This window comes from Tigriopus californicus, chromosome 5 (genome assembly GCF_007210705.1).
Source record: "Tigriopus californicus strain San Diego chromosome 5, Tcal_SD_v2.1, whole genome shotgun sequence".
Classification (NCBI taxonomy): domain Eukaryota; kingdom Metazoa; phylum Arthropoda; class Copepoda; order Harpacticoida; family Harpacticidae; genus Tigriopus; species Tigriopus californicus.
Window position 1 is genome coordinate 3808754 of NC_081444.1, and position 23136 is coordinate 3831889.

At 40.1% G+C, this 23136-nt stretch overlaps 2 protein-coding genes and 1 long non-coding RNA gene across 4 annotated transcripts in view; 1 reads left to right on the forward strand and 2 right to left on the reverse strand.

The window, feature by feature from the left end:
- Nucleotides 1-14336, forward strand: part of LOC131880858 (uncharacterized) — a 21571-nt gene extending 7235 nt beyond the window's left edge. For both annotated transcript variants that reach the window (XM_059227578.1, XM_059227577.1), the window contains exons 2-4: nt 4238-4398; nt 6215-6380; nt 13107-14336. In XM_059227578.1, coding sequence (XP_059083561.1) covers nt 4332-4398; nt 6215-6380; nt 13107-13776 — 903 coding nt within the window. In that variant the 5' untranslated portion in view covers nt 4238-4331 and the 3' untranslated portion in view covers nt 13777-14336. The remainder of the gene's footprint in view (nt 1-4237; nt 4399-6214; nt 6381-13106) is intronic.
- Nucleotides 12117-13275, reverse strand: LOC131880866 (uncharacterized). Its single transcript, XR_009373301.1, has 3 exons — nt 13137-13275; nt 12718-13064; nt 12117-12450 (listed from the first exon to the last, which is right to left on the reverse strand). It is a non-coding gene; the product is annotated as an uncharacterized LOC131880866 (long non-coding RNA).
- On the reverse strand, nt 14274-22832 carry LOC131880861 (parkin coregulated gene protein homolog). The gene is made up of 6 exons (XM_059227581.1): nt 22495-22832; nt 22034-22425; nt 20358-20427; nt 18556-18730; nt 14697-14846; nt 14274-14528 (listed from the first exon to the last, which is right to left on the reverse strand). The coding sequence occupies exons 2-6, from the start codon at nt 22384-22386 to the stop codon at nt 14359-14361; spliced, it is 918 nt and encodes a 305-aa protein (XP_059083564.1). The 5' UTR covers nt 22387-22425; nt 22495-22832; the 3' UTR covers nt 14274-14358.
- Between the last annotated feature and the right edge of the window lie 304 nt (nt 22833-23136).

The window sequence follows — 23136 nt, forward strand, 5'->3', positions numbered from 1 at the left end:
CCCAGTGTTGCTTTTACAGCAACCATTTTCAAGGTATGAATTTCCCTTGAAACCACTCAAAGCCAAATATGACGTTAGAGAATGTCCATTTTCTTCACAAGTGGCTGAAAACTTAGATTCCGACCACTCGTGAACATAACGCCATGATATAAGATTTCTAATGGTGGTGTTTGGTTGCCTCTGTGTGCCGGAGAGGGAACTTTATACCGCTGAAAACCGGTTATTGTAAAAGGAAATTAGTTTGCATTAGGAATGGTCAGATTTCCAATAATTTGTTGAAGGTCCTAGATCTAATCCACTCTTGGGCTGCTGAAACTGACCTTTAGATCGATGACATTAAAGACACTACTCCTAGATAATGGAGGTAAAGATATTCAGCAAGCTGAAGGATTTAGGAGTATTATTCCAAGATTCTAGAAGTTTGATGGTCAATCCAGTTGAAACTTGGCAAAGCTTTTCAAACATGTGGTTGGATATATCGCACGTTTAAGTCCAGAGATAGTATCTTGATGCTAACTCTGTACAAGTCGATTGGCCAGCCACATTTTGAAAATGCTTCACCCTTTTGGGCTCCAATGAGTTCAACAGGCTTGCAAAAGGTCTAACAAGCCCAAAGATGTTTTTCACTAGGAACATCACAGGAATGAGAGCTCTCGAATTGGACAAGATATTTAAAGAACGGGGTTTTGTGCTTACCGTCTTCAAAAGTATCCATGAGCTTTGTTATAACCTAGGTTTTAGGGCTATTTGCATTGACCTAAGAATCTTAACATAAGTTCTGAGAGCACCCTCAAGCCCTCTTGAATGGCAGTTAGTTCGAGCAATGAAAACCTCCTCCCTACTCATACGGGCCTCTTTTTGTCCAATTTGTTTCCCTCAACAACTATTAAGGAATTTTTAAGCGTCGATCCGTTGGCATGTGTTCAGTCAGGTTGATAATTCTTGGCCAAAACTCTGGATCAAACCATCTTTATTCAAGGACTAGCCCTATCCACCAACCCCCATTCATACATGGATCAGAGATGATAGGGACATAAAGTTTAAATTAGAAATGTTCCCTTTTCAACTTCTAGGGATTGTATTGCCGGCAATGCTAAGCATGTCCGTCCCTAAAAAAATAGTCAAAAAATTAAACAGATCGCAGAGCGTCCAAGTCATGAAGATTTGAGATAAAGACAAAGATGAAAAAGTCATGAGAAGAAACGTGCTTCAATGATTTAAGCACTTAGCTCAAAACAGTTGGCCACAAGCTTCATTCAGGTTTGGTCATTAAATTTATTAGCTCTTCATTCGAGTTGGAAAACGTCAATTTCATGAACACTTTGTGCCTCCGAGTGAAGTGTTTTTGTAAGAGAAAGAAAGAAAATCGAGTTTCCCACAAGATGATTAAAAAGTCTAGATGGACCGAGCATTGAATCTATTGTCTCTGGTTCTTTTGTTTGATGTTCACCAATTCCCCATGTTCCCTTTGGAAAGGCGATAAAGGGTGAAAAACGAGGCAAGAACGAGCCAAGAACGAGCCAAGGCATAGATAATAAAACCCAAAAGGGTCGGGCTTCAGATTTAGGACTTCTAAACACCTGGTGACGATGGTAGTTGGTATCAGAAAGAAATACAACTCTGCCAATGAAGTTGATTTTTTTGCCATTGATTTGACTCTAAATATTATTTCTTTGCACATAATGAGTTGATCATAGATTGGACACTCGCATAAGAACAATCAGTAATGGACAAATGGAAGAAGTAATCAGTTTGTTACTTTGTCCTATTCTTCAGCAATGGCCACCCTGTATTTAGTGATGGGGTCCTTCTTCTTCCATCCCTGTTCCATTGTTGGTGTGAAACCATGCAATCACTCATCGATGGAGAGAGAGCTTTCAGCTGGCTTGAATTGTTGGACAAAGCTTAATGAGTAGGGCCTGGAAAAATAGTTTTCGCAAAGGGCCCAATCAACTAATGGAACAAAAATCAATATCTGCAGTTTATGGAGTAATTTGTCCATATAAAAATTTTGACATTATTTTATTGACTCCTTTAAGTAGCAGCTGTCTGATGATTTCGGCACAAATTTTTGGAGGTCATTACTCAGTAGGGTACTATTCAAAACAAAAGGTGTACTAATAAGATACAATTCGCAGTGTTAGACAAAAACTTTCCTTTGGTTTAAAGAGTCTTTTGTAAAAATAGAACGTTCTGATATATGAAAATGAAGTCCAAAATTGGCTTGTTTAGGCTAAAAAATAGTTTTTAAGCATATTATTGAGTAAAGCTGTGACATATTATTAAATTGCAATGCCACATGAACTATTCCTTTGATGATGAAATGAATTGGAACTCTAATTTAATTCCTTGACAAAGAACTATTAAGCCTCAAAAGTAAGAGTGACGTCATCTTTCTTTCCTATTTCATTTTGTGATGGGATCAAATAAATTTTCAAAATCAGGATTGCCAGAAAGCTAGGAAAGTCAAAGCACCACCGGAATTTTAACAAAGGTGTTCATGTTGTTGGGTTTTATAACACAACTCACTTAAAATCACTCGATTATTGAAAATTCAATGGGTGGATGGTGCTAGTTGACTGTAATGTTTGTATTAGTTCTCCCTTCACAAAATGCCCCAAATCAGAGTGCTGGAACACATTTTTCCTTGAATTTCCTTCACTTAACATGCCCTATTGAAACCAATTTTTGCTCTAGGAGTTATTCGGCTATAAGATCCAATCCAGGATACAGAATCCGGATATCGTTATCTTTAAGGAAAAATGACAATGTTGAATTTCATTTGAAGGTTTAATCCAAAAACTATTTCAATAGGCTGACTTCTAGCAAGGTTATGTTGAGGTATGCGTTACCTCCTGATCAGATGCATTCTTGCTGAGGTTTCAGTGAGCTTTTCTCTCCAATCCTAACAAACTCCATGAAACAAATCAGGCCAAACAGGAAGAAAATTCGTTTTTGTTCATTTTAACTTAAATGCAACTAACGTATGGGTATGAGGATCAGTCATACTTATTGTACTCATTTGAGTCTTTAATCATTACTACTGTATCATAATCCACAAAAAGTAAACATGAACAATATTAATTTATCACTTTCATGCTTTTTTAATAGTCACCTAATGTGCTCATAATGGGCTAAGCAGTTCTTGATAATCATTTTTATAGGTCAAATGCGCTCTCTAAAAGGCAGAGAATCCAATGTCTCTCCAAATAGATTCAAAACATAACTGACTTTTCCATTGTTTCTGTCAATGGTTTTTGAAAAAGAGCTCAAATGGAAAACACTTTCCAATGCACATACGATAATTCATGGAATTCGTCAGGACTGGAGAGGAAAGCTTTTTTGGAGAGGTTTTGGGTTACCTTCTAATCGAGTACTTGTACTTGAAAATGGAATTCATCTAATCAGGAGGTAACGCATAGCTCTAAAAAAACCTGGCTAGAAGACGTTTGAGCTTTTTTTTTCTCTCCAGTCCTAACGAACTCCATGGGTACTTTAGTCTCTGCCGTTTGGCCTCCCAGAGCCAGGGTTTGTTATTGTTTACCTTTTGACAGGGTGGGCCGTAACGTCCATTGTAGGGGGCCTCCTTGCCTAACGTCATTCTTGTCAGGTGGGTAAACGTGTAATGGGAGGAGCGCTAGAAGCTAAAATGCAAGGTTTTAATTCAACGATAAAAAATGTACGGAAAAATTAATCAGCCCAATGCGTTATCAGGGATACTCAATATCCATAACGAGTCAAAGAAATTTGGCGAAGACAAATGAAACGAATTATGTACATTTCACTGTGGAATAGTCGGTCAAATCGTTGATACTTGCTGTAAGTTAAGGCTATATTTTAAGTCATAGTTGTCAGCAACGATGGTTCAGCGACCTTTTTTGAACAACAAAATCGCCATCGAAACGTGCTATTGTAGCAATGAAACACTTGCAAAAAATTAAGATGTCATTATATGTGTCGCTAGGAAGAAATGCGATCTCAAACCGTGATTAAAACGTTTGCAAAAGTGTTGTGTATGCCAATATCCCAAATATGTTTTCCATTTCACATTTGTAACGGTCAAACGATAATATTGAGGTGTTTGAGTACCACACAAAATCGCTTTCAAAATACGATAAACCCGTTGCAAAATGGAAAGCCATCATGCATTTTCACTTTCAACTTCGAGCCAAAGTGCAGATAAGGGATGCCTTGACCTGATTTCATCCACATCTTTCTGATCTTTTCCCCCTTTCAGACCAAGCTTAACTCGCGCAGAGACGATAGAATCTTGCAACTCGGATGATTTAGTGACCGTCCTTGAAGTGCACGATCGCAAGCCCTACAAAATCATGGACCGGAGCCGAGAAATCAAGAAAGGTGTCATGGCTGAGTCCCTCTTAGAACTCATTGAACGTGGTAAGTCTATCCATGGATCCCGAGAGAAAATATCTTCTAACGTCCTTGGTCCATCCAACGGTCAATTTAGAACATAAAAAGGACCAATGAAACGAATCACTCAAAGGAACGGTCCAAAGGTTTTGGGAACTAACTTTTTCAAACCCTAACGCCCAACGGACCAGGGAGTGTTTGTTGCCTTCTTGTAACGCCTTTTGTCTTTGGGTTACTCCGCGTTGCCCATTGATCATCCAAAAGGTTCCCACCTTGAGTTAACGGGAATTTGTACTGCAATCGCCAGCCTTCGACAGGAACAATGTTGGGTAGTCATTGTGAAAACCCTGCGTTCACACGCTTTTAACGGATCACGTTCCAGTGTGGAACACTCAAAGGAAATGCCACGTTTCCTCCCCCTTCAAAACGCGGTGTCAAATTGCTTCTCTTTGAGCCCGAAGTACTTTCCACTTATTTTGTCTGGACTTTGGCCTTTGACGGTCCAACTTTTGATCCTGGGTGACTTAAGCCTTTTTTCGCTCACCAAGCTCACGGTTCTTTGAATTTTACCTTCCTTGCTCTCTCGAAGGTCATTTCTCATGGAAGAAGAGGTGCTCAGATTTAGAGTTAGTGCATTAAACCAAAAATGAGTTGGTAGAACAAATTTGTTCCTAGCTTGGAGAAGAAACCCAAGGGAGCATTCAATGCTCATTACCAATCATTGTCCAAGAAGGGGACTCTTTGACAATGTTTTCGACGAGCATTCTGGCCATCGAAATAGGAATGCCAATTAGCATGCAATTGATTTTTTGCTGACGCACTCTGTAATGCACGGATTTTGCATTGCCAATGAGAGTTTCTATACCCGATTTCCCAAGGGACTTTCGCCTTGCAAAATCCTTTTCTTACTTAACTAAGAATGGTGAGCACCACAAAGGCCGTTAAACAAGTAGTGAAGAATATCCATCTTGCAATAAGTGCATGCACTCTACGAAGTTTTCCTTCTTTCGTGTAGATCATTTTGCACCTCCAAATGAAATGAGGTCTCTTTCAACGGCTTTTCTTACAATGTAATGAAATGTCGAATTGGAAGGGTCCTCAATGTCCTTGTGCACGTGTAAGAGAGTGAGGGGAAAGGGCTGTCAAAATGCTTTGAAGGCCATAAAGATGGGCTCAAGCCAAATCCAATTGCGCCATGGACCTTTTTCAATCAGGCGATATTCAGCCTTTTCCTCGAGATGACTCGACGTAATCCGATGATGAACTTGTTCTCTTTGGAAGATTGCCAGAGCATACTGAAGGTCTTTTGAAACTTGGTTGGAGACCATTCTTCTCCAGATTTCCTTGATTGAGCTGAATGGAGATTTTTGCCAGATTCATATGTATAATCGAGCTAACAGACTTGTCAGGGAAAACGTATGAAAAGTTGGAATCAAGCAAGGCTTAGCTGAAGCGATGTTTTCTTGATTCACAAAAAGACCATTTCAAGCATTTGTTGTCTGTGTGTTAGAATGATAGAGATTTCTGGGGGTTTTGTTGATCTGTCAGCAATATTTTGAGGGGGAAACGAATGTACTTTTCTCATTGGGCCAGTTTCTCCTGGGAATCCCCTTCAAGTACCCACTCCATCAATCTTATTTTGGGCACATGTGAAACGACCAATTGCACAATTTAAAGAACAATTCGGCAAGAGAGCATACTTACAAAGGGGAAAGAAATTCTTGCCCGTAAGTTTGTTTGGAATTTTGATGAAAGAGCTTGAGGCTTTCAAGGACACAGTTGGGTTAAGAAACTTGACATTTATTTGGCTAGGGTCATCTCTTGTTCCAATTATCTCTTCTAGGAAAAGAAAAGCTCAACTACCCAATGGATAAGGAGGTGTATGTCGTTCTAGAAGAGGATGGAACAGAGATTGACGAGGAGGAATACTTCCAAACCTTACCTGAGAATACCTTGTTGATGTTGCTTCACGTTGGCGACAAGTGGTCCCCTTTTGGTCCCCCATTCACGTGAGTTCCATCTACGTACAACTGACCCTTCAGATCTTTTTGGCGGAACGTTTTCCAATCCCTATCATTATCCACGCTTACTTTGAGTCAAGCTAGAATGTTCGAACATGTCAGGATTACCAAACATAAGTGACCCTCAATTAGGATGGACGGGTCCGTCAGTTCCCGATCCTTCTCCAACGACAACTAGGACATGAAATATGGATAACGGACACTCTGTCAAAATAAATGAAAGCAGAGTTGAGCATGAGACATCCAAGCACTCTGAGACCTCTTGTCTATCCCCAATGCCTTAGCGTTCATAAAGTTCCTACTCAGCATATCAAGTGGTGCATTAGCCCTTAATTTTCCAATCTCGTAAGGAAACTACTTTTGTTTTGACAGCCAATGTCACTTTATCCATATTAGGAGACTTGGCGTTAAGGTGCCAAGGACGCCATGGAAGTGCATGCAAACACTTCCGGGGGGTAAGCTTTGCATCCGAGGGGACTTCTGCACAACCAGGACAAGTCCCTCAATCGCAAGGCAAGCCTTTGTATTGTCAAGACCTTCTGGAGTGCTCGCAACAAAGATCAGAAGGACTATTGGATTCCACTTTGGAGTCCTGTTTCGTGTCACCGTACAGTATTTTTATTTATTTTACCAACCTCAATTCGGTGGGAGAACGGACGAAAACCCGTTCAAAACTACCAACAACATGGAGATTGGATAGAATTCGCCTTCCAATTGCCATCGTTGCCTAAATTGTGCAAATAAATTTTGATGATGTGACAAGATGGTTGTAGAAACCGGGCTACATTTATGTTGTTGTTTTTAGTGGAATTTTACAGCTGTATGGATTTTGTGATTGTGAGCTTCGATTTTATTTGTTTTGCCTCGCAGTGCTAATAGATACAAATTTGCCGTCGTTCCGTTCCAACCGGAACAGTTTTTTTTTTCGTTTCGTTTTCCACCAGAATTGTCAATTTTCTTCAAGTGAAAAACGAACAAAAATAAAAACCAAAACTTTATCGAAACCGGTATCATAGACCAAATTGAAAACAAATAAATGGAGATGAATTATCCGTCCTTTTTCATAAAGTCATCCTTTGTGTTGCTTGCTACATAAAATGATGTGTCCCTAGATCCAGAGGTTCGTGCCCAAGGGCAGTGCACGTTATGAAGATATACCCATGGGTGATATTAAGGACTATGGAGTTGGGAGCCACCTTTATTGCACATTGGTGCCAGGGAATTTGGCTAATATATCTTCCTTAACACGTAATCAATGAACATCCAAGTGAGCGGGAAAACGCCGTTATACATTTAAAAAAAAGCGGAAATCTCACAGATTATGTTCCATTACGAGGGCATGGACTTTTCCTAGGAAGAATCTCCGTAACAAGAGAGAAAACCTTGGACTTGCTTGGAAGTAGAAGTAGAGTTGAAGGAACAATAAAGGATGGTATGACAAGTGGTTATATTATTCGTATTTTTCATGTTAGTCTTCTTGATTTTGTCTCAATAAAATATCATGTGATCACCTGTAAGCAAGAGCGAATGAGATTGAGCTATGCGAGGAACTGCTTGTGAATCAATCAATCTGAACTTATAGATAAGTTTTAGCTCCAATAGTTTGATCCCATGACACCCTGGATGGAGCACACTATTTGTCTTTTCAATAATAGTGCTTGCTTTCAAATGTAGAGTCAAGATGGGCAATACCAAAGATGTGGGTGAGTCTTGATTTTCAACGAAGTATCTTGGAGAAGTTACACCTATTTCTAGCTGACATGGATTTGGAAGACCATTTCAACTTCACCGGAATTACCAAGTTAGAGACTGCTCTACTAACACCACCCAAACCATCGAGCGTTTGGTGAAAGACCAAGTTCAACGATGTCAGGATAATATCAATTTCAGTGATAATATTTAGGCAGGGTTAAGAATCAAAGCCAGTGTCGTGTAATGAATCAGGTCGGCCCTCGCAAAAGATAAGAGCATGAATCATGAAATTGTTATCAAACACCGCAATCACAGCTGTCAGTGGCTTCCATTTTCATTAATTTTAGATAAAATGTGGAACAAGAGGACGGATTACGTATAATATGAAATAGAAATAAATCGGTTAAAGGCTTCGTTAATAATCACAGTATTAGTAATAGAACAAGAACTTCAAGGTCACCCTGTAAAACTTCATCCCCAAAAATGATCCTTTCATTGCATTATTCTATTGTATACAATACATCTGTCCAAGCATGGCATTTTCATCCTTTCCTCCTAGAATAAAAGATTTTCCGTGCAGGCTGTCCACTTTTGGGCGGATCTGGCCGTAGCTAGTAAACGGGTTCGAATATCGACAAGGCAGATCGAACATTATATGAGCTGCCAGTTAGTGGGAGTTGTATTTTCAACCGAGTTGTCACTAGCGATGTGTTTTGAACCGGAATGTCAACTTTTTAACTTCAAGGACCTCGATTAGGGCTCCCATCAATCAAGGTGCACAAACAAAATCAAAACCGCTCAAATGAGTGGCAAAACGTGACCCTGTCCTGGCCTCGGAACCAGGACTGTTTAAAAACTCGTTCCGGATCATGGGTCTTTATTTCTGCACCCTTTTCCTTTTGAATTGGGAGCCCTACCAGAGGTTCTTCAAGCTAAATAGCTGATTTTCCGGTTCGAAGCTCATCACTATGCGTCGTGCCCAAATCCAATGTCCATGGCTTGTGCGTGTCCTCCATTGTCTTTACTCGCTTTTTTCTCTATCTTTTTCTGCAGACTTTATGAGCTGATGGAGAACGAGATCCAGGTGTAGGCGGGATTTAGCGACACGCCCATCTACCCAATTCAGCTTCATTCCCACCTCTTGCACGCCAGATCAAACAGAATGCTATCTCATTTGAGTACTAGGGTGAGTGATCTTCGAAAGTCTTAATCTGAAGGATCTGACCTTCTTCCTCGACGTTCTTGATGGCAAATACCCGTGAGAAAGGCTGCAACCTTCCCTGGGAAGGGCCGCCTTATCTGTTTGACCGACAAGGCTGAGGAGGAAGGTCCCGCGCTTTAAATTGCATGCATTCTGCTCGTTTAAACACTAAAACCGTCTATGAATGTTCGTTTAGCCTTTCAATGCATGTGCTTTAAGAGTAGCAATATCAGATTAAGCCTTTTGAGGTTGCCCAGATCCCAAACAGCATCTATATCTCACTCACTCGGTTTTTGGTTCTTCAGTAGGTAGTAGGTATATATTGCCTTTGAACTTGTGGGGATTTAGGCAAGGACTGTCGCTTTCGGGCAAAGAGGTTTATCGCTTCGACTCGTAGCTCTGAAAGATGGAGTAGGTTTTTGATGCAAATTGTACATGGCACATTGAATATTTGAGTGGGGACAAACTTCCAACGGAAGACAGAAGAGCGGCGGATCAACTTTTGGTGGACAAGTTTCTCCCCTCTTAAGGAGGAAATATCGAGATTGAGGATAGAACATTGTAATGGCGAAAAGGCCTGGAGTCTCTCCAGTAATGATAGCCATAATCTCTCAACAATCATTAGCAATGAAGGGGGGGGGGGGAATTTTCAATATGTTTACTGCCGGCACCGGGATTTGAACCTACGACACCTGGGGAGAAGATTCTTGCCTTGTTCGCTCTCTTTTAGGCGAGACTAAGTGCTTATAAATAGCAGTATATCATTCTATTAAACTCACATTTGGGCTAGACTGCTTTTGCTTTTTTGCAATTACTTTGCGATTTTTCTCTCCATATTTTGAGTTCTTTAAGGAGAGGCCAGAATTGTTTTTTGCGGACTAAATTGCCACTTTTTAATCAATCAAACCAGTCAATGAATACTAAAAAGGTTAAAGCACAAACACATTGAATAATTCAGTCATTTTTATTGACCAATCTAGTTGATATTTTTCGCGATTAAAAGAAGAAATTAGAATAAGCGTGAAAACAAGCGCGAAAATCAAAAGCATGGACATGTACCTGATTAATTCCATTAGTGGTTTCCAATTTCCAAAACAGTATGCACAATTGATCCTTTTTTTGTCCTGATCCTGTTTTTCTTCTAAAAAAAATATTTCAACTGTACACATAAAGACGCGGGGAAGCAGTGAGTGCAGTGGACTGAGGTTCCGAAAATTATTGATATCGTAATTTGACCCTTCCTTCTTTACCGATCTGTATAAATCTGACCCAGGGTCAATATCACCACAAAATAAACACATTCTTGCTAAGGTGGGTTCCTGTCTTCATAAGACGTCTGTTCACAATAAAATAAATAAAACCGCTTGATAATTCAGGTCTACCACTCACAGGGAACAAGATCAAATCTTTTTCAAAGTTCAACTAAATTCAATGCTCATTCGAATTCTATGGATGAATCCATTTTAAGTTGTTGGGGAAACTAGATTTAGTCTCTAGTGGAAACCACTTCAAATTTTAAAACCTTAAACGTCTATAGAGAGAGAGTCTCCCTTTTACAAGGGATATTCTTGGGAACATTGAATGGATGTTTTCTGACTTTGTATTGGCGGGGTTAGAAGTAAATAATTTCCTGTTGAATGATTGTTCCCGCGGGGTTTGATAATGTCTTCCATTTGTATGATATCCGGTTATTTAGGCGTCCCAAAGTACACACGCCAATGATGACTGTGCAATGGTAATGCGGTTTGAAACTTCACAATAAGAAGTGCCGAGGATCCGCTTTGAACTATAAACGGTTGATATTTATTAGGTTGTGAAAAAAAGCCCAGAAAGAGGAAATCAGATTGCTCTTTTGGGTCTTAGGACTGTTTTTTGTGCCAGTGAAATCTCTGGTTCGATTCTCCTCCCTGTGCTTTCTAAAAAAAGGAAACTTTTAGATGCCAACCACAACCACAGAAATGATATCGGAAAAACGAGACGGGCTCACTCGTCCGACCTTAGCACCCGCAAATATTATTTATCCAACAACTCCTAATTATGGACCTTCATTCATAACAGCCTTTTTGCTCTCCTAAGCCGTTTAAACTTAGAGAATGGCTAGGAGCGTTGTGCTGAGATATCACACCAACCTTCGCAATCGAGACAAGTTTAGTCATTTTGATTGGATCATTGGTCGGTAAGATATTTATTAGTTGCCGCCATGTTTGTCCCTATAAACAAAGTTGGTCGTCGACGGTATCTAAGGGCGACTTTACACTACGATGGAAAACCGAGATTGAATCCAGTTTGAAGATGGAAGATGGAGTATTGCTAGGGCGAGTTCGGTAAAAGACTTGAGTCCAACAGAAGACTCCAGTCTGTCACTGTACTCAAGTCGATTAAAAAGACTCATGCACTAAAAAAAACTCGCTCCAGCACTACTCCAACTTCAATCCTCAAACCGGATTCAATCTCGGTTTTCCTAAACCTATATTGAGCATCTTTAGATTTTTCATCCTAGTGTAAAGCCGCCCTAAGACGTTGAGTCCGTTGTCTTCAATTGATAACTAAAGCATAGAATGAGAGATAGGATAGAGCTGAATATACAAAAGATGACAATCGTTTAGCGGCTCCCTCTTTGGTGTAAAATCAATGGTGTTACGCGTACAACTCGTAAATTAGTGAAAATAGTTGGTAACGGCAAAGCAGCCTTGAGGCCCTCCTTGCCCTTCAGTATCAATAAGGCAGTGTTCTGCGATCAAAGGTTTTTACAAAGCCAAAGCTTGGCACTCTTTTCAAAGAAAGTACCCAAAGGTCTCGATTGAGTAAGAGAAAAAATTCAGGGATCCAAATGGAGGGTAGAAGTGGATTTATGCGTTGTCAAAGCCGTCTGATGTAACTCAAAGGTTCGGAAGAAGTGCAAAGAGTAATGAATTCTAGACATGACTTGAAACTTGAAAGAGCTTCCTTGATCCAAAGTTCGATGGGTCTTATGAAGAGTGTGAACTTCGGAGCACTAAAGATAGAGATGGAGAATAACCTGGTCATGGCTCTTTGGCACCTTTGACGACCACGGAATCCCTCTTTTTCCACCGTCACTTTTCTGAATTAGGGGGCTTTAAATGGCCATCTAAAGAAGAGCTAATGGCCCACTTCCTCGAGGATGGTCTTTCTCGTCCATTGCCTCTGCAATGGAACAAAAGAGGTTTATCAGGCTCCGGTGCCTTGGAACCGTGATATTTGATCCAGAGCTTTTACAATATCGAAGCGAGGATCTTTCAAGGATTAGAAGCAATCATTAATCCCCCCACCCAAATGTGACAAGCGATGGAAATCCATTCATTTGGATGAGAGCTTTCAAGGCCTCTCTCGGCCCAGTGATAAAATATTTCAAATTCTCCGGAGGTAAAGGTACCATTTTTTATCTCTGACACCAAGATCTATGATGAATACCTGACAGTTTTCCACCTGACAAAAAGTAGTTCAACCCCCCGGTTCGTGCGAGTGCTTTTGAATGGGTTCATTCTCTCAGAGATAGCCATGGGAACCCACTGGCGCCACGTGCAGATGGAGATAGACACGAAAGGCCTTGGGTTTTCCCCTTGGGAGGCCATCATGGACCAGCAGGCTGCAACTTTATGAGCTCATTTCCATAGAGTAGTTTCCAGTTACATCTGGGGAGCCCATGGTTCAGGGAGGCCTTGCATGAGGAAATTTATGAAACCAGAGCGATAATGTGACCCTAATTAGACACGAGCGAGGGTCCTCTTCCGGCTTTTTTTTATCGCGAAGAAATGGAACTGGAAAACGAAACAGGGTTGAACTTTTTCGATTTTTTGCAGGCCTCCCTCGTCCAGCAAGAGTCGATATACCAGGGAATTTGACTTTTGTACGACCTCATCCACCCCCCTTTCAGACCCGAAGGACTTCACTAACGATGGGAATGGGCGGAAAACAGATGACCTCAAGGCCAACCAACGCCACGTGTCATCCGAACTGACCAACTTGTTGGAACGATTGGAACGCAATCCAGGGCTCACGGCTCTTTTGGCCACTCATCAATTGGAGCTATTAGCTCAAATGGATATCGATCTCCTCTTGTTGGGCACAATTTCCTCCCAACCTTCGGCCATCCGTCATTCAGACACACAATGCTTTGATCAGGACTTTCTCCACGATGTCCAAACGATGGCTTATCAGTATTTGGCCGAAAAAAGTGAGATCCGAGATGCTGTCGGACTTTTGAAACTTCATCAACACCACCCACCGCTCAAGGAGACGAAGGGTCACCAGGAAAAACGCGAAGATGGGTCCAAGAAGGCAGGCCTAAGGCCTAAGAAGAAGGCCAACTCCTCGCAATCGTCCTCCTGCACGTCGTTAATAAATGACAATGCCAGAAATGGGAAGTGCCCAAAGAATACTGGCCTTAACACGCACGTGATCTCAGTGTCCACAACAGTGGATAACCCTGGCTCAGTCCGTATGCTTCGAAAGAAAGAGGAACAAATATGAGCACACTGAAGCTGAAGTGACGTACTATTGAGCCACACGTTTTCTATCTTTAATACCCCCTGGCACAATTTTGACCTATCTTTTGTGCACCAATAGCCAGTCCCTTGCTTCATTCTTCTCCATTTGCAGAAAGTGACAAAAAACCTCGGGAAATTGCCGCAGAGGTAAATTCTAGAGCACTCATGGTTTGGACAATTGTCTTGCATGGCTCAGAAACAAAAATGCCTGCAATTTCTGCACCGGCCAATTGTCAAGTCTGGCTTAGCTCAAACACGAGTGAGATGAAAATAAAATGTCTTTCCACATATCCCCACCCAATTCGTTCCCTTCAAAGCTCCCAGATCAATGTGAATAGTCGTTGGCTACAATATCGGATATGACAAACCGCAATTTTCTGAATGTGTTCAAAGTGAATGTGTTCACATACTCTCTCGCACATGCTTCTACTTGTACTACCATTCTCCTCAATTGTAACCTCCTCCACCACCAACCAACGGTCATTTCTCGGATGTGATATATTTTTGCTCATGAATAAATTACTCATTCCTTGAGGGTGTTTACGACGTGGTACAAGTTCCTCACTTAGTTGACTTTCTTGATGATGCATGACTCATAAGTCGGGATCATGTATTTGATATTGATGAACGCATCGGGGCCGCCTCGCTTCTCCAAGATCTCCAATGTCTCTTGAATGAGGTCTCCAATATTTTCGTGGAACCGCTGATGATAGTCAATCCCATCTCCGCTGTTCACTGAAACAGTGTGATGACGTCAAAAAGGATTGTTTACATAACTCAGCAGTTGAGTATTTAACCTCTGTGACACGGCAAATTTCAAAAATTCTGGTTTTATCGGCCGTCACCAGACTCTGTCAAGTTCCAAAGCCTTTGGATATGGAACATTCAGGATGGTGTACTTACGGTTTTTATTCTTGAACAAATTGAATATTGGGAGAAGTTGTCTGTAGTAGGGAACCAGGGCCTGTCCGATATATTCACCAGACTTCACCAAGAGTTGCAGAGACTTGAAGGTTCGACACATAATGGGCACATTACGTGTATTCAAGGCAGCTGAAAAGGAACCGCCAAGTGTGCATAAAACCAAATTTGACGGGGAAAAAATCATTACTAATTCGTCAAAATTCTCTCAGATTTTGTGTGTGCGCACACCATAACGTGCATAACTTTGGGCATATCTCTTGAGTTCTCTAAGCATAGTTTGGCCCTCAAATTGGGCCAAATTTGTCTATTCAACAAAATCAAATTTCAAAAAAATTCAAAAAAAACAAAATCTTGTGGTTGCATGAAGTGCTTATTTGGAATCAAGTCAAAAGGCATAAACTATACTCTTTTATTAACTCAAATCCTTGGACATGTCAAAAACCTGGCTGGTCATCTGGCAAATGCCAGGCGCTCCCCAATTCATGCATTTCGTTTGGATTCTCTTATAAAACATTGCATTCTAGAGATATTTGTACTCGTCATATATAACGTTTTTGCTCTCAAAGTGAGCCTCGAACTCGAAATGGGCGGGGAGAAATATCCAGAAAGCACAAAATTGCAGACTTTTCTTGAGCCTGCCAATTGATGCGTAAGGAACCGCTCAAACCTTTTTCCAACAACAAGGCCTCTCTGGTTTATCCCGGATCTGCAGCATCTCCATCTCCAACTTCAACGTTATTGGGAGGACCATGCGTTTTACTTACGGTGCATCAAATGGAAAATTGAATCACCAGACGAAACAAACTTGGAGCAAGTTGAGATGAGACAGGTCAACCGGGCTTAGTACTTGTTTTTCTTTGCCACGAGAAAGCTTCAGCTTGTCCCCAATGACTTGTCAAGAATTCAAGCAATCCACGGTAACTTGCAAGGCCACGAATGTTATTCGCCTAGGTCTTAGCAATACGTGACTCGAGTCCAAATATGAAAGGCTAATGGAAATTTATCGTGCTAGGGCTCAAAGCTTACAAGTCAAAATAGAGTTACAAACAGATGGTAACCGTCACAAGGATGTTCAAGACCGAAAAAAATACCAACTTTTGTGCGTGCACGGAGGCAAAAAGGAATTCTTTTCATCTGCTTTGCAAGAGTCAAAAAGTTACACTTTCCACGAAAAAAATGTTTAATGGAAGTAATGTTCCAATTTGCCTCACTTTATTGAAAAGTCGAGCCCTACTCAAAAGAACGCACAAAATCAGTATTTCTAAGCCATTCTCTCTTTTTAAAAATTACATTCATGAATCATGTGAGAAACAATTTGCCACTTAGTTTGAGTTACAGCAGAAAAATTCTGCACATGGTGAGGAGCCAACTTTGTCCCAAAAATTAATGCTCTCAATGCCAGGGTTTGAGTTCAAATATGACAGATCAAGGTTTGTTCCTCTTCAAAAAGCAGGGGAATCAGTTTTCATCTTGCCAACGGTTTAAAACAAGTTCCTTTGAATTAATAGCATAATGATTATTTAAGGACTTCTTCAAAATACTTGCTTTCAAACCACTCTGTAGGCTCAACTTTGAAATAGAGTGGCTTTAACTTTTGACTTCTGGAGCTGCCTAAAGTTGGAGACGAATCTTTCAAGTAACTTTTCCTAATCTCAACAAAGTTCAACTCATTTAAGAAAGCTGAGCGTCAATGTCTAAATGCCATCCCTTAAAAAATCACAGCCACAGCCAGATTCTGGAACTTCTACATTTTAGATGAGCCTTGCAAGATGTGACGCACACCCATCAAAAGTCCCTACTAAACCTAGTCTTACTAATTACTCATCTCTAAAGAAAGCCTTTTTCAAAGCTTTCATTCTTTAGTACTGGTTTTGAAATGAGATGAATTACCTTGAAGGCCCTTAATTGTGCTTCAAATGTGAACTTGTTTCAGATAAAAATACCACTTCGAATTTCCTGAACTTTTCGACGGCTCGTTTAATCAGTCTCCTTTGCAATAATAATGAGACCTCACACATTGATCTCGGTGTGTCTTATGATGAAGCTATCTTGGCCAAAGTAAAGCATGTTTGAGAAATTTCTCTTTGGGCACAAAAATATCTTCAATAGCATTGTAGCTAACATATCCTATTTAGTTTCAATTGACCTGACCTTGGTCATCATTTGTATATGGCATATTCATTACTCCATCGGATGGGCACTATTCATGGTTCATTGAAGATAATATCATGTTTCAGTCTGGTCAATGGTATGCTTTCATGAATGATGATGGGAACCTGTCTGGCTTATTGCTTTTATTGGGCAAATTTATCTTGGCAATGGAACAAACAAGAGCTTCTCTTCTCCCGAATCAAACCCAATTAAGGACTCGTAAAGTATTATTGATCCATTTCATTGGAATTCTAGAGTAACGCTAAGCTTTGGCTCGCACTAGACCGTGAAACACATTTTCTTTACAGTGAGGGAAAAAGCACTATTTCATTTTCATCAGAACTTTCGTGTTGAATTTTATGTCACTTCTTTTCTGACAAAAGCACAGAGTACTAGTTGAAAATATTCCACAAAAGTAGGAAGAAGATTGACCGGGCATTTTTTCTGGCTAGGTTTTAATGATACCTGAGCTGTTTCTGAAAATCAAAGCCAGTGCAAATAATGCAAGCAATCAAGCTTCCGCTTCTTATTGGCTTTGATGTTTCACTTATTTTAGTCTGATTAGTGAACTTAAAAATGGATGCCATGCTTATCAGAAAAAGAACGCTTCATGTTTTCATCCATCAAGCTCCTTGATATAATAAGCAGGGCATTAGTCGTTCCTCAATAAAAGGAACGAATTACAGTTACAGTTACATTAGTCAAAAATAGTAATTCGTTACACAACCATCACTTGAAAAAAGGTAATGGCGTTACTCGTTACAATTACTTTCACTAAAATTTTAGATGACCAATATTCTATGGTTTACCCTTCTATGGTTTATTCTTCTCAAAAGAAATGGAGTTTTTTGACATAAGCAGTCTTAATGCGTAACATTTGAAAATTTCTTGTCAACATTTTTCAATAATGAGCCTTGGCGTTTAATCTTGGCATAATGTTCAAAATGTATTCATCACAATACTTTGAGGAGTCAAGATTGGGACCCTGGATGGGATAATGATTGTTAAAGGTTTGAAACAATGTCGCAAAATTCATGATGGAAAACATTATTAGACATAGTGAAGTCGGTAAAGCTTCTCTATAAGAAGTCCATCCCTTAAGTGAAGTGAAGTGAGGAGGAGGCTTTGGAAATTTGAAGCATCATATTCAAGCCAAGGAGACATTTTCCGTGCTTGAGTCCAACGGAATTTGATTGAGAAGATGTAAACAATAAAGTAGCAAATGCAACAAGATTCAAAGCCAGTAACACCTTCAGAGCGAACACAATTTTCAACCCTGACTTTCTTTGATCCAAATACGTATGCTAGATGGAATTAATAAAAATGGCAATTTCTGTTGAGCTTTAAGGTTCTTCAGCTATCACGAGATAAACGAAACATTAAAGGCCATTCTGGAAGCTGAAAAAGGAACGAGTAACGAGTAATTTTTGTAGATTTTGGGTCGTTACAATTACACAATTTTAAAATGTAATACAATTACAGTTCCTTTTTCGAGAAAAGGAACGAATTACCGTGATTTCGTTAATTGTAATTTCGTTATTAATGCCCTGATAACAGGGCAGACACTTTTTGGTCACACAACCAACCAGCAAATTTTACATGGATGGATTTCCATTGATCCATCGGAATGTTACTCGTCCATTCAAAAAGAGGTCCAAGTTGAGCTCTGGTTCATCCATCTACTTACCCTTGATGGGAATGATGAGTTGAGGCACAACTGGGAGGATTTTCTTGGAACCACCTTTGGCTAAAAGATCTTCGATACCACTCACTGAGAGGAACACATACGGATGTTGGGTCTCACGAAGGCCGTCAAATAGAAGCGGAAGGTAATAGTAATAGTCCAAGGACTCCACTGGAACCTAAAAGTACAAAGGCCAAACGACAAATGAAGAGCCATATATCACTTTTGACGAACGTCTAAGGTAGTTCAGATGAAAGGGATAAACATCGGGAGATGGTTCATTGAAGTTGGGCCTATCATTTAAGCATGGAATAACATTCTCACCGAAATTGTGACTTGTGACAGGTGGACACTTGTCTGGGGCAAACAACGAAGAAAAGACCTCTTTACAGAACTCTATGGAGTGTTTGAGACAGTTTTTTTTTTGCCAATGTAGGAAGTTTTCAATTCAAAGGCAACATTTGTTGGTAACATGTGTCGACGGTAAAAACGTTATTGCTTTCATGACACCCACCGTTGAAGGGTCGAAAAAACACCATTTGTGATATCAAATGCATCGAAGGGAATGGTAAACTTTGGCTCAGAGTAGCTACTTCATGGTTACTTTGAATCTGCACTTGTGTCCAGTAAATTCCAGGAAAAAATACAAATACACCTTGTGAACACTCACCAGTAAAAATATATTCTATGAGCTTTTGCTAAGTATGAGTTTTATGGTACATAATCTGAAAGCAAACGTTGGTTTACGTCGGATCCTCTACCTCAATGGCTTTCGTTGTTATTTTGTCGATTTCGAAGGTCACTCTGGATTGAGCATCATAATGTCGACAAGGCCTCATATTGAGATTGAAGTGCAGGAATTAAGTGCTATTTGAGGAAGGACATAACTTTGTTTAAGTTTTGAACTTTTCAGACCATTTCTTTTGTTCAAAAACACTTTGTTGCAGTTTTTAATCATACATGACATAAAACCGACGATTTTTATTTTTTTATTTACCGTTACTGGGAATGTTATCCCGGGCACTTCAAGACGAAAAGGGTATCTAATTTAATTAACTTTATATTCATATGATATCTGATCCACCCACGAATGAAAGTTGGCAGATCTGGCAGATCTGGCTAGCCCTTAAATATAGGGTTGATCAGGAATTTTGATCAAAGACCTGTCCAAGTCTGACTTATTCCAGATACGAGGTCAAAACTTATATATTCCCTGCTAATATTTGGAGGAAGCAAATTTTAAGATTTTTAAATAATAAAGAGAGTTGGACTTCATTTTTCGAGCCAGCCTGGATTCACGAGGGCTTACAGATGCTCCCAAAACGCGCGTTAAGCCTCCACGATCACTGGAATGGACCCAAATTAATCGAAAGTTAAGATGATCTTTGTCAACCTAAACACTGTATGTTTGTGAAAAACAACAATCAAACATTTTTTGTTATGTAAAATCACCAAAATACTTCAATAATCAAATAAATTACACCTGTCTTTTACCTTTTCATAAGTTATTTTCACGTTTTCGATGTATAAGTTTGCTGAAATTTTATACTTGAGAAAAATTATTCAAAATCGAGTGCTACTCCGAATTAGAAAGATAGCAAGCACACTTCCAACCACCACCTGATCATCAAAGCTTATTAAACATTCAGCTATTTTCTCTTGGTTAAGCATCAACTTTTAATTGAAACTGAGCCCAATACATGCCTCATTTTCAGCTTGCAAAAGCGTATTTTAATCACTTAAGCTGTCGACTGTCGTGTTGATGTCTACTTGGCCTTTCATGTCAATATAGGGTACTTACTCACCTTCCACGAAAGCTTACATCCACGTGCAGTGTGGGTTAGTACTAGAGGAAAATCGCCTCTTGTGTAAGCTCTGTAACAAAGAAATACGGAATTTTAGTCCAGGATCAATGTACCCGGATAAATTGATGAAAATAATGATAATGACAATAAGAATAAATTCAGTATTAACAATCACAAGAAGATTAATAATGATATAGAAATGCGTAAGTTAAACGACAATCAAGTCTTTAAAAAAGAAAGATGAAAATTGCTTTATCAATTTTTAAGTGTATGTATGCTTGTCTGCACTTGCACGCTTAAATCCAAAAACTCGAAACTCGAACTTCTTGAACAATATTTAAACTTCAAGGGTTTATTTTTTTGTTAATGGCTGTTTACATGTTTGCTCGCTTTAAGTGATTTGAAAATTGAAAGATTGCAATAATACAGTATTTTCCACACGTTTGACATTTACCTATGTCCTCAGTCACATTGACTCGTTTCATTCAAAGAAAACAGACCGTTTTAAAGCAATGAATCCACAATTCAGCGTTATTGGATTCAATGCCATCAATTTTAGTTCAAAGTGGTCATGTTCGTAACATAATGCTGACTTGAAAATGAAAAAAACAGTAGCCAAGGCTAGCGTATTACTACGCAATTTTAGACCAGATCCGGTTTGAGAGAAAATACTGCTGTAAAAAGAAAACTGTAGTTTTAAACTTTCGAGTAAACAATCTTTTGGGTATCCTATCCTCTACCTGCCCACGTCAACCTCATCGCTTGTCCTTATTGGGAGTACTGGGGTGCTTAAAAACTTAATTCTTTCCAACCACGTGAAAAAGAAGTGAGCCAATAATTGGGTTGCGGATTTATCTCCAACCCTACAGACGTCCACGTTCTTGACGAAATTAAATTCGGAAAGAAAACACGTTTTTACTGGAATGGATTTGGTCGAGTACATTCGTTGTCCACAATAGTTTTGCGCATTATTGGTGCTCATTTATTTAGGTCTGACGGTTTTTGAGAATTCTACACCACCAACTCTCGGTTGTTTCCCCTATTCTCTCAAGGGAATCCCATGAGGATCCTTATTTGATGCTACACAGGCCAAACAACCACAATACTGGTTAGTAGACCTCGCTCCTGAATAAGATCGTTCGGATCAAGTTGAAAACCTAACCAAACCATTCGAGGCACTTTTTGACCCACAAACCCGCAATTGGAGGGCACGTTATTGGCCTGAGGGCCCGACGACGAGCATTTCGACTGGTCTTCCATGGGTGATATTGCCATGAAATGCGGAACATCACATATTCATGAGCTGTCCAACTTCCATCTCGGCGATCTTACCTACACTACTGAAAATGCAGTGAATGAAAGACACCACGAAGGTCTAACTACAACTCCGACAAGTCCCCATGCCATGTGATACTCATTACGAATTCATTTTCATTACTGGGCCCATTCTCGAGCTCGGGAAAAATTGAGTTATTGAAGTACTATGGTGCACGCACATTAGGTACACGCTCTCGGTCAAGTCAGCATCCTTTTATAATATGTACACTTACGACACTTTTGATCTGGCTCAAAAAGGCTAGATTGCATTCAATAAGTTACCATTTCTTGAGGAGGATTTTTCAAAAAAAAACCAAATCACTAAAGATGGATTTAGCACTGGTTTTGCGTTGGCTTACCTTCGAAAAGCCGTTGGTTCGTGAGCCTTCGACTTGCTGTGGCTCTTTTTGTATCTGACTGCTATTTGGTGATAAGGCTGTAAGTTGTTGTTATTGTTGTTGTTGTTGCTGTCCTCATCAATTTTGAACTGGGTTATTGTCTGGAAGGATGGTTCAAATTTGACCGGTGGTGGATGTTGTATCGGATTGGCAAGTCTATCTTTGGTGGAAAAACATCTGGGCGGATCGTAAACTACGGTGTTTCTCTGCAGACTTTGGACTGAGAACGGGGGCACCACTCGACACGCAGATGCAGCATCATAAGCACTAAATTTGCCTTTGAAAGGCAGTTTCCACGTGCCCGAGGTTGGCATCCTTGATGAAGAAGAAGCCTCCAGGGACCGAAGGTGAACCTGGAAAAGACCACCTATAATAAGTTCAAGGCTCATGAATGGATCTCTGGAGAGAAAATTCGAACTCACTTGCTCAACAACGAATAGCGGATTGACACAAATCCTTTCTGATTGAAACGGAATCCATCCAACTTTATTGACAAAATCGAGGGAGATGGGACTTTCCAGACTAAGGGAAGGAGGAGCAAGACGAGGAGGATATTGTACGCTTTGCCAGTCCTCCAAAGGTCGTCGTTGTTGTTGATGAATGACAAAAGGAAGGCTGTAAAAAGGCCCCCGCCAAGCTGATTTTGGTCCCTTGCCAGGGCCTTTCTTTGTTAGATCAATGAAGCTCTGCACTCAATTCAATCAGGGTTTTCAGGCAGTCCCGGTCGTCCCTTTTAAAGGCCATTTTTTGTTCTGACATGAAGTGACCTCCCCTTCCACTCCCCTAATCGACCGAGCTGTTTGTAGCGAATGATTGTTCATAAGGCAATGTTTGTCCAAAAATTTACTTTGACCTCGTCTACTCATTAAACTATTTGGCCCATTATATTGAGTAGAATCACAACAATAACAGAAAAATAACACATCATGTGTTTTTGGGCCTCATAAACTAAAAGTAAACAATGAAGGAGCCTGAAAAAGAAGAGAAGTGGACTTCATTGCTCGAACTAGCCTAGATTCTCGAGAGCTTGAAGATGCTCTCAAAAAGCACATTAAGCCTCTGCG

What these genes read in the sequence shown, in the direction of transcription:
- LOC131880861 (XM_059227581.1), bottom strand. Translation starts at nt 22,386, where the DNA reads ATGCCAACCTCGGGCACGTGGAAACTGCCTTTCAAAGGCAAATTTAGT. An exon ending in GAACCAACGGCTTTTCGAAG is followed by an intron (nt 20,428 to 22,033) that starts GTAAGCCAACGC and finishes TCTTTGTTACAG; the next exon opens with AGCTTACACAAGAGGCGATT. An exon ending in GATGTAAGCTTTCGTGGAAG is followed by an intron (nt 18,731 to 20,357) that starts GTGAGTAAGTAC and finishes TTGTACTTTTAG; the next exon opens with GTTCCAGTGGAGTCCTTGGA.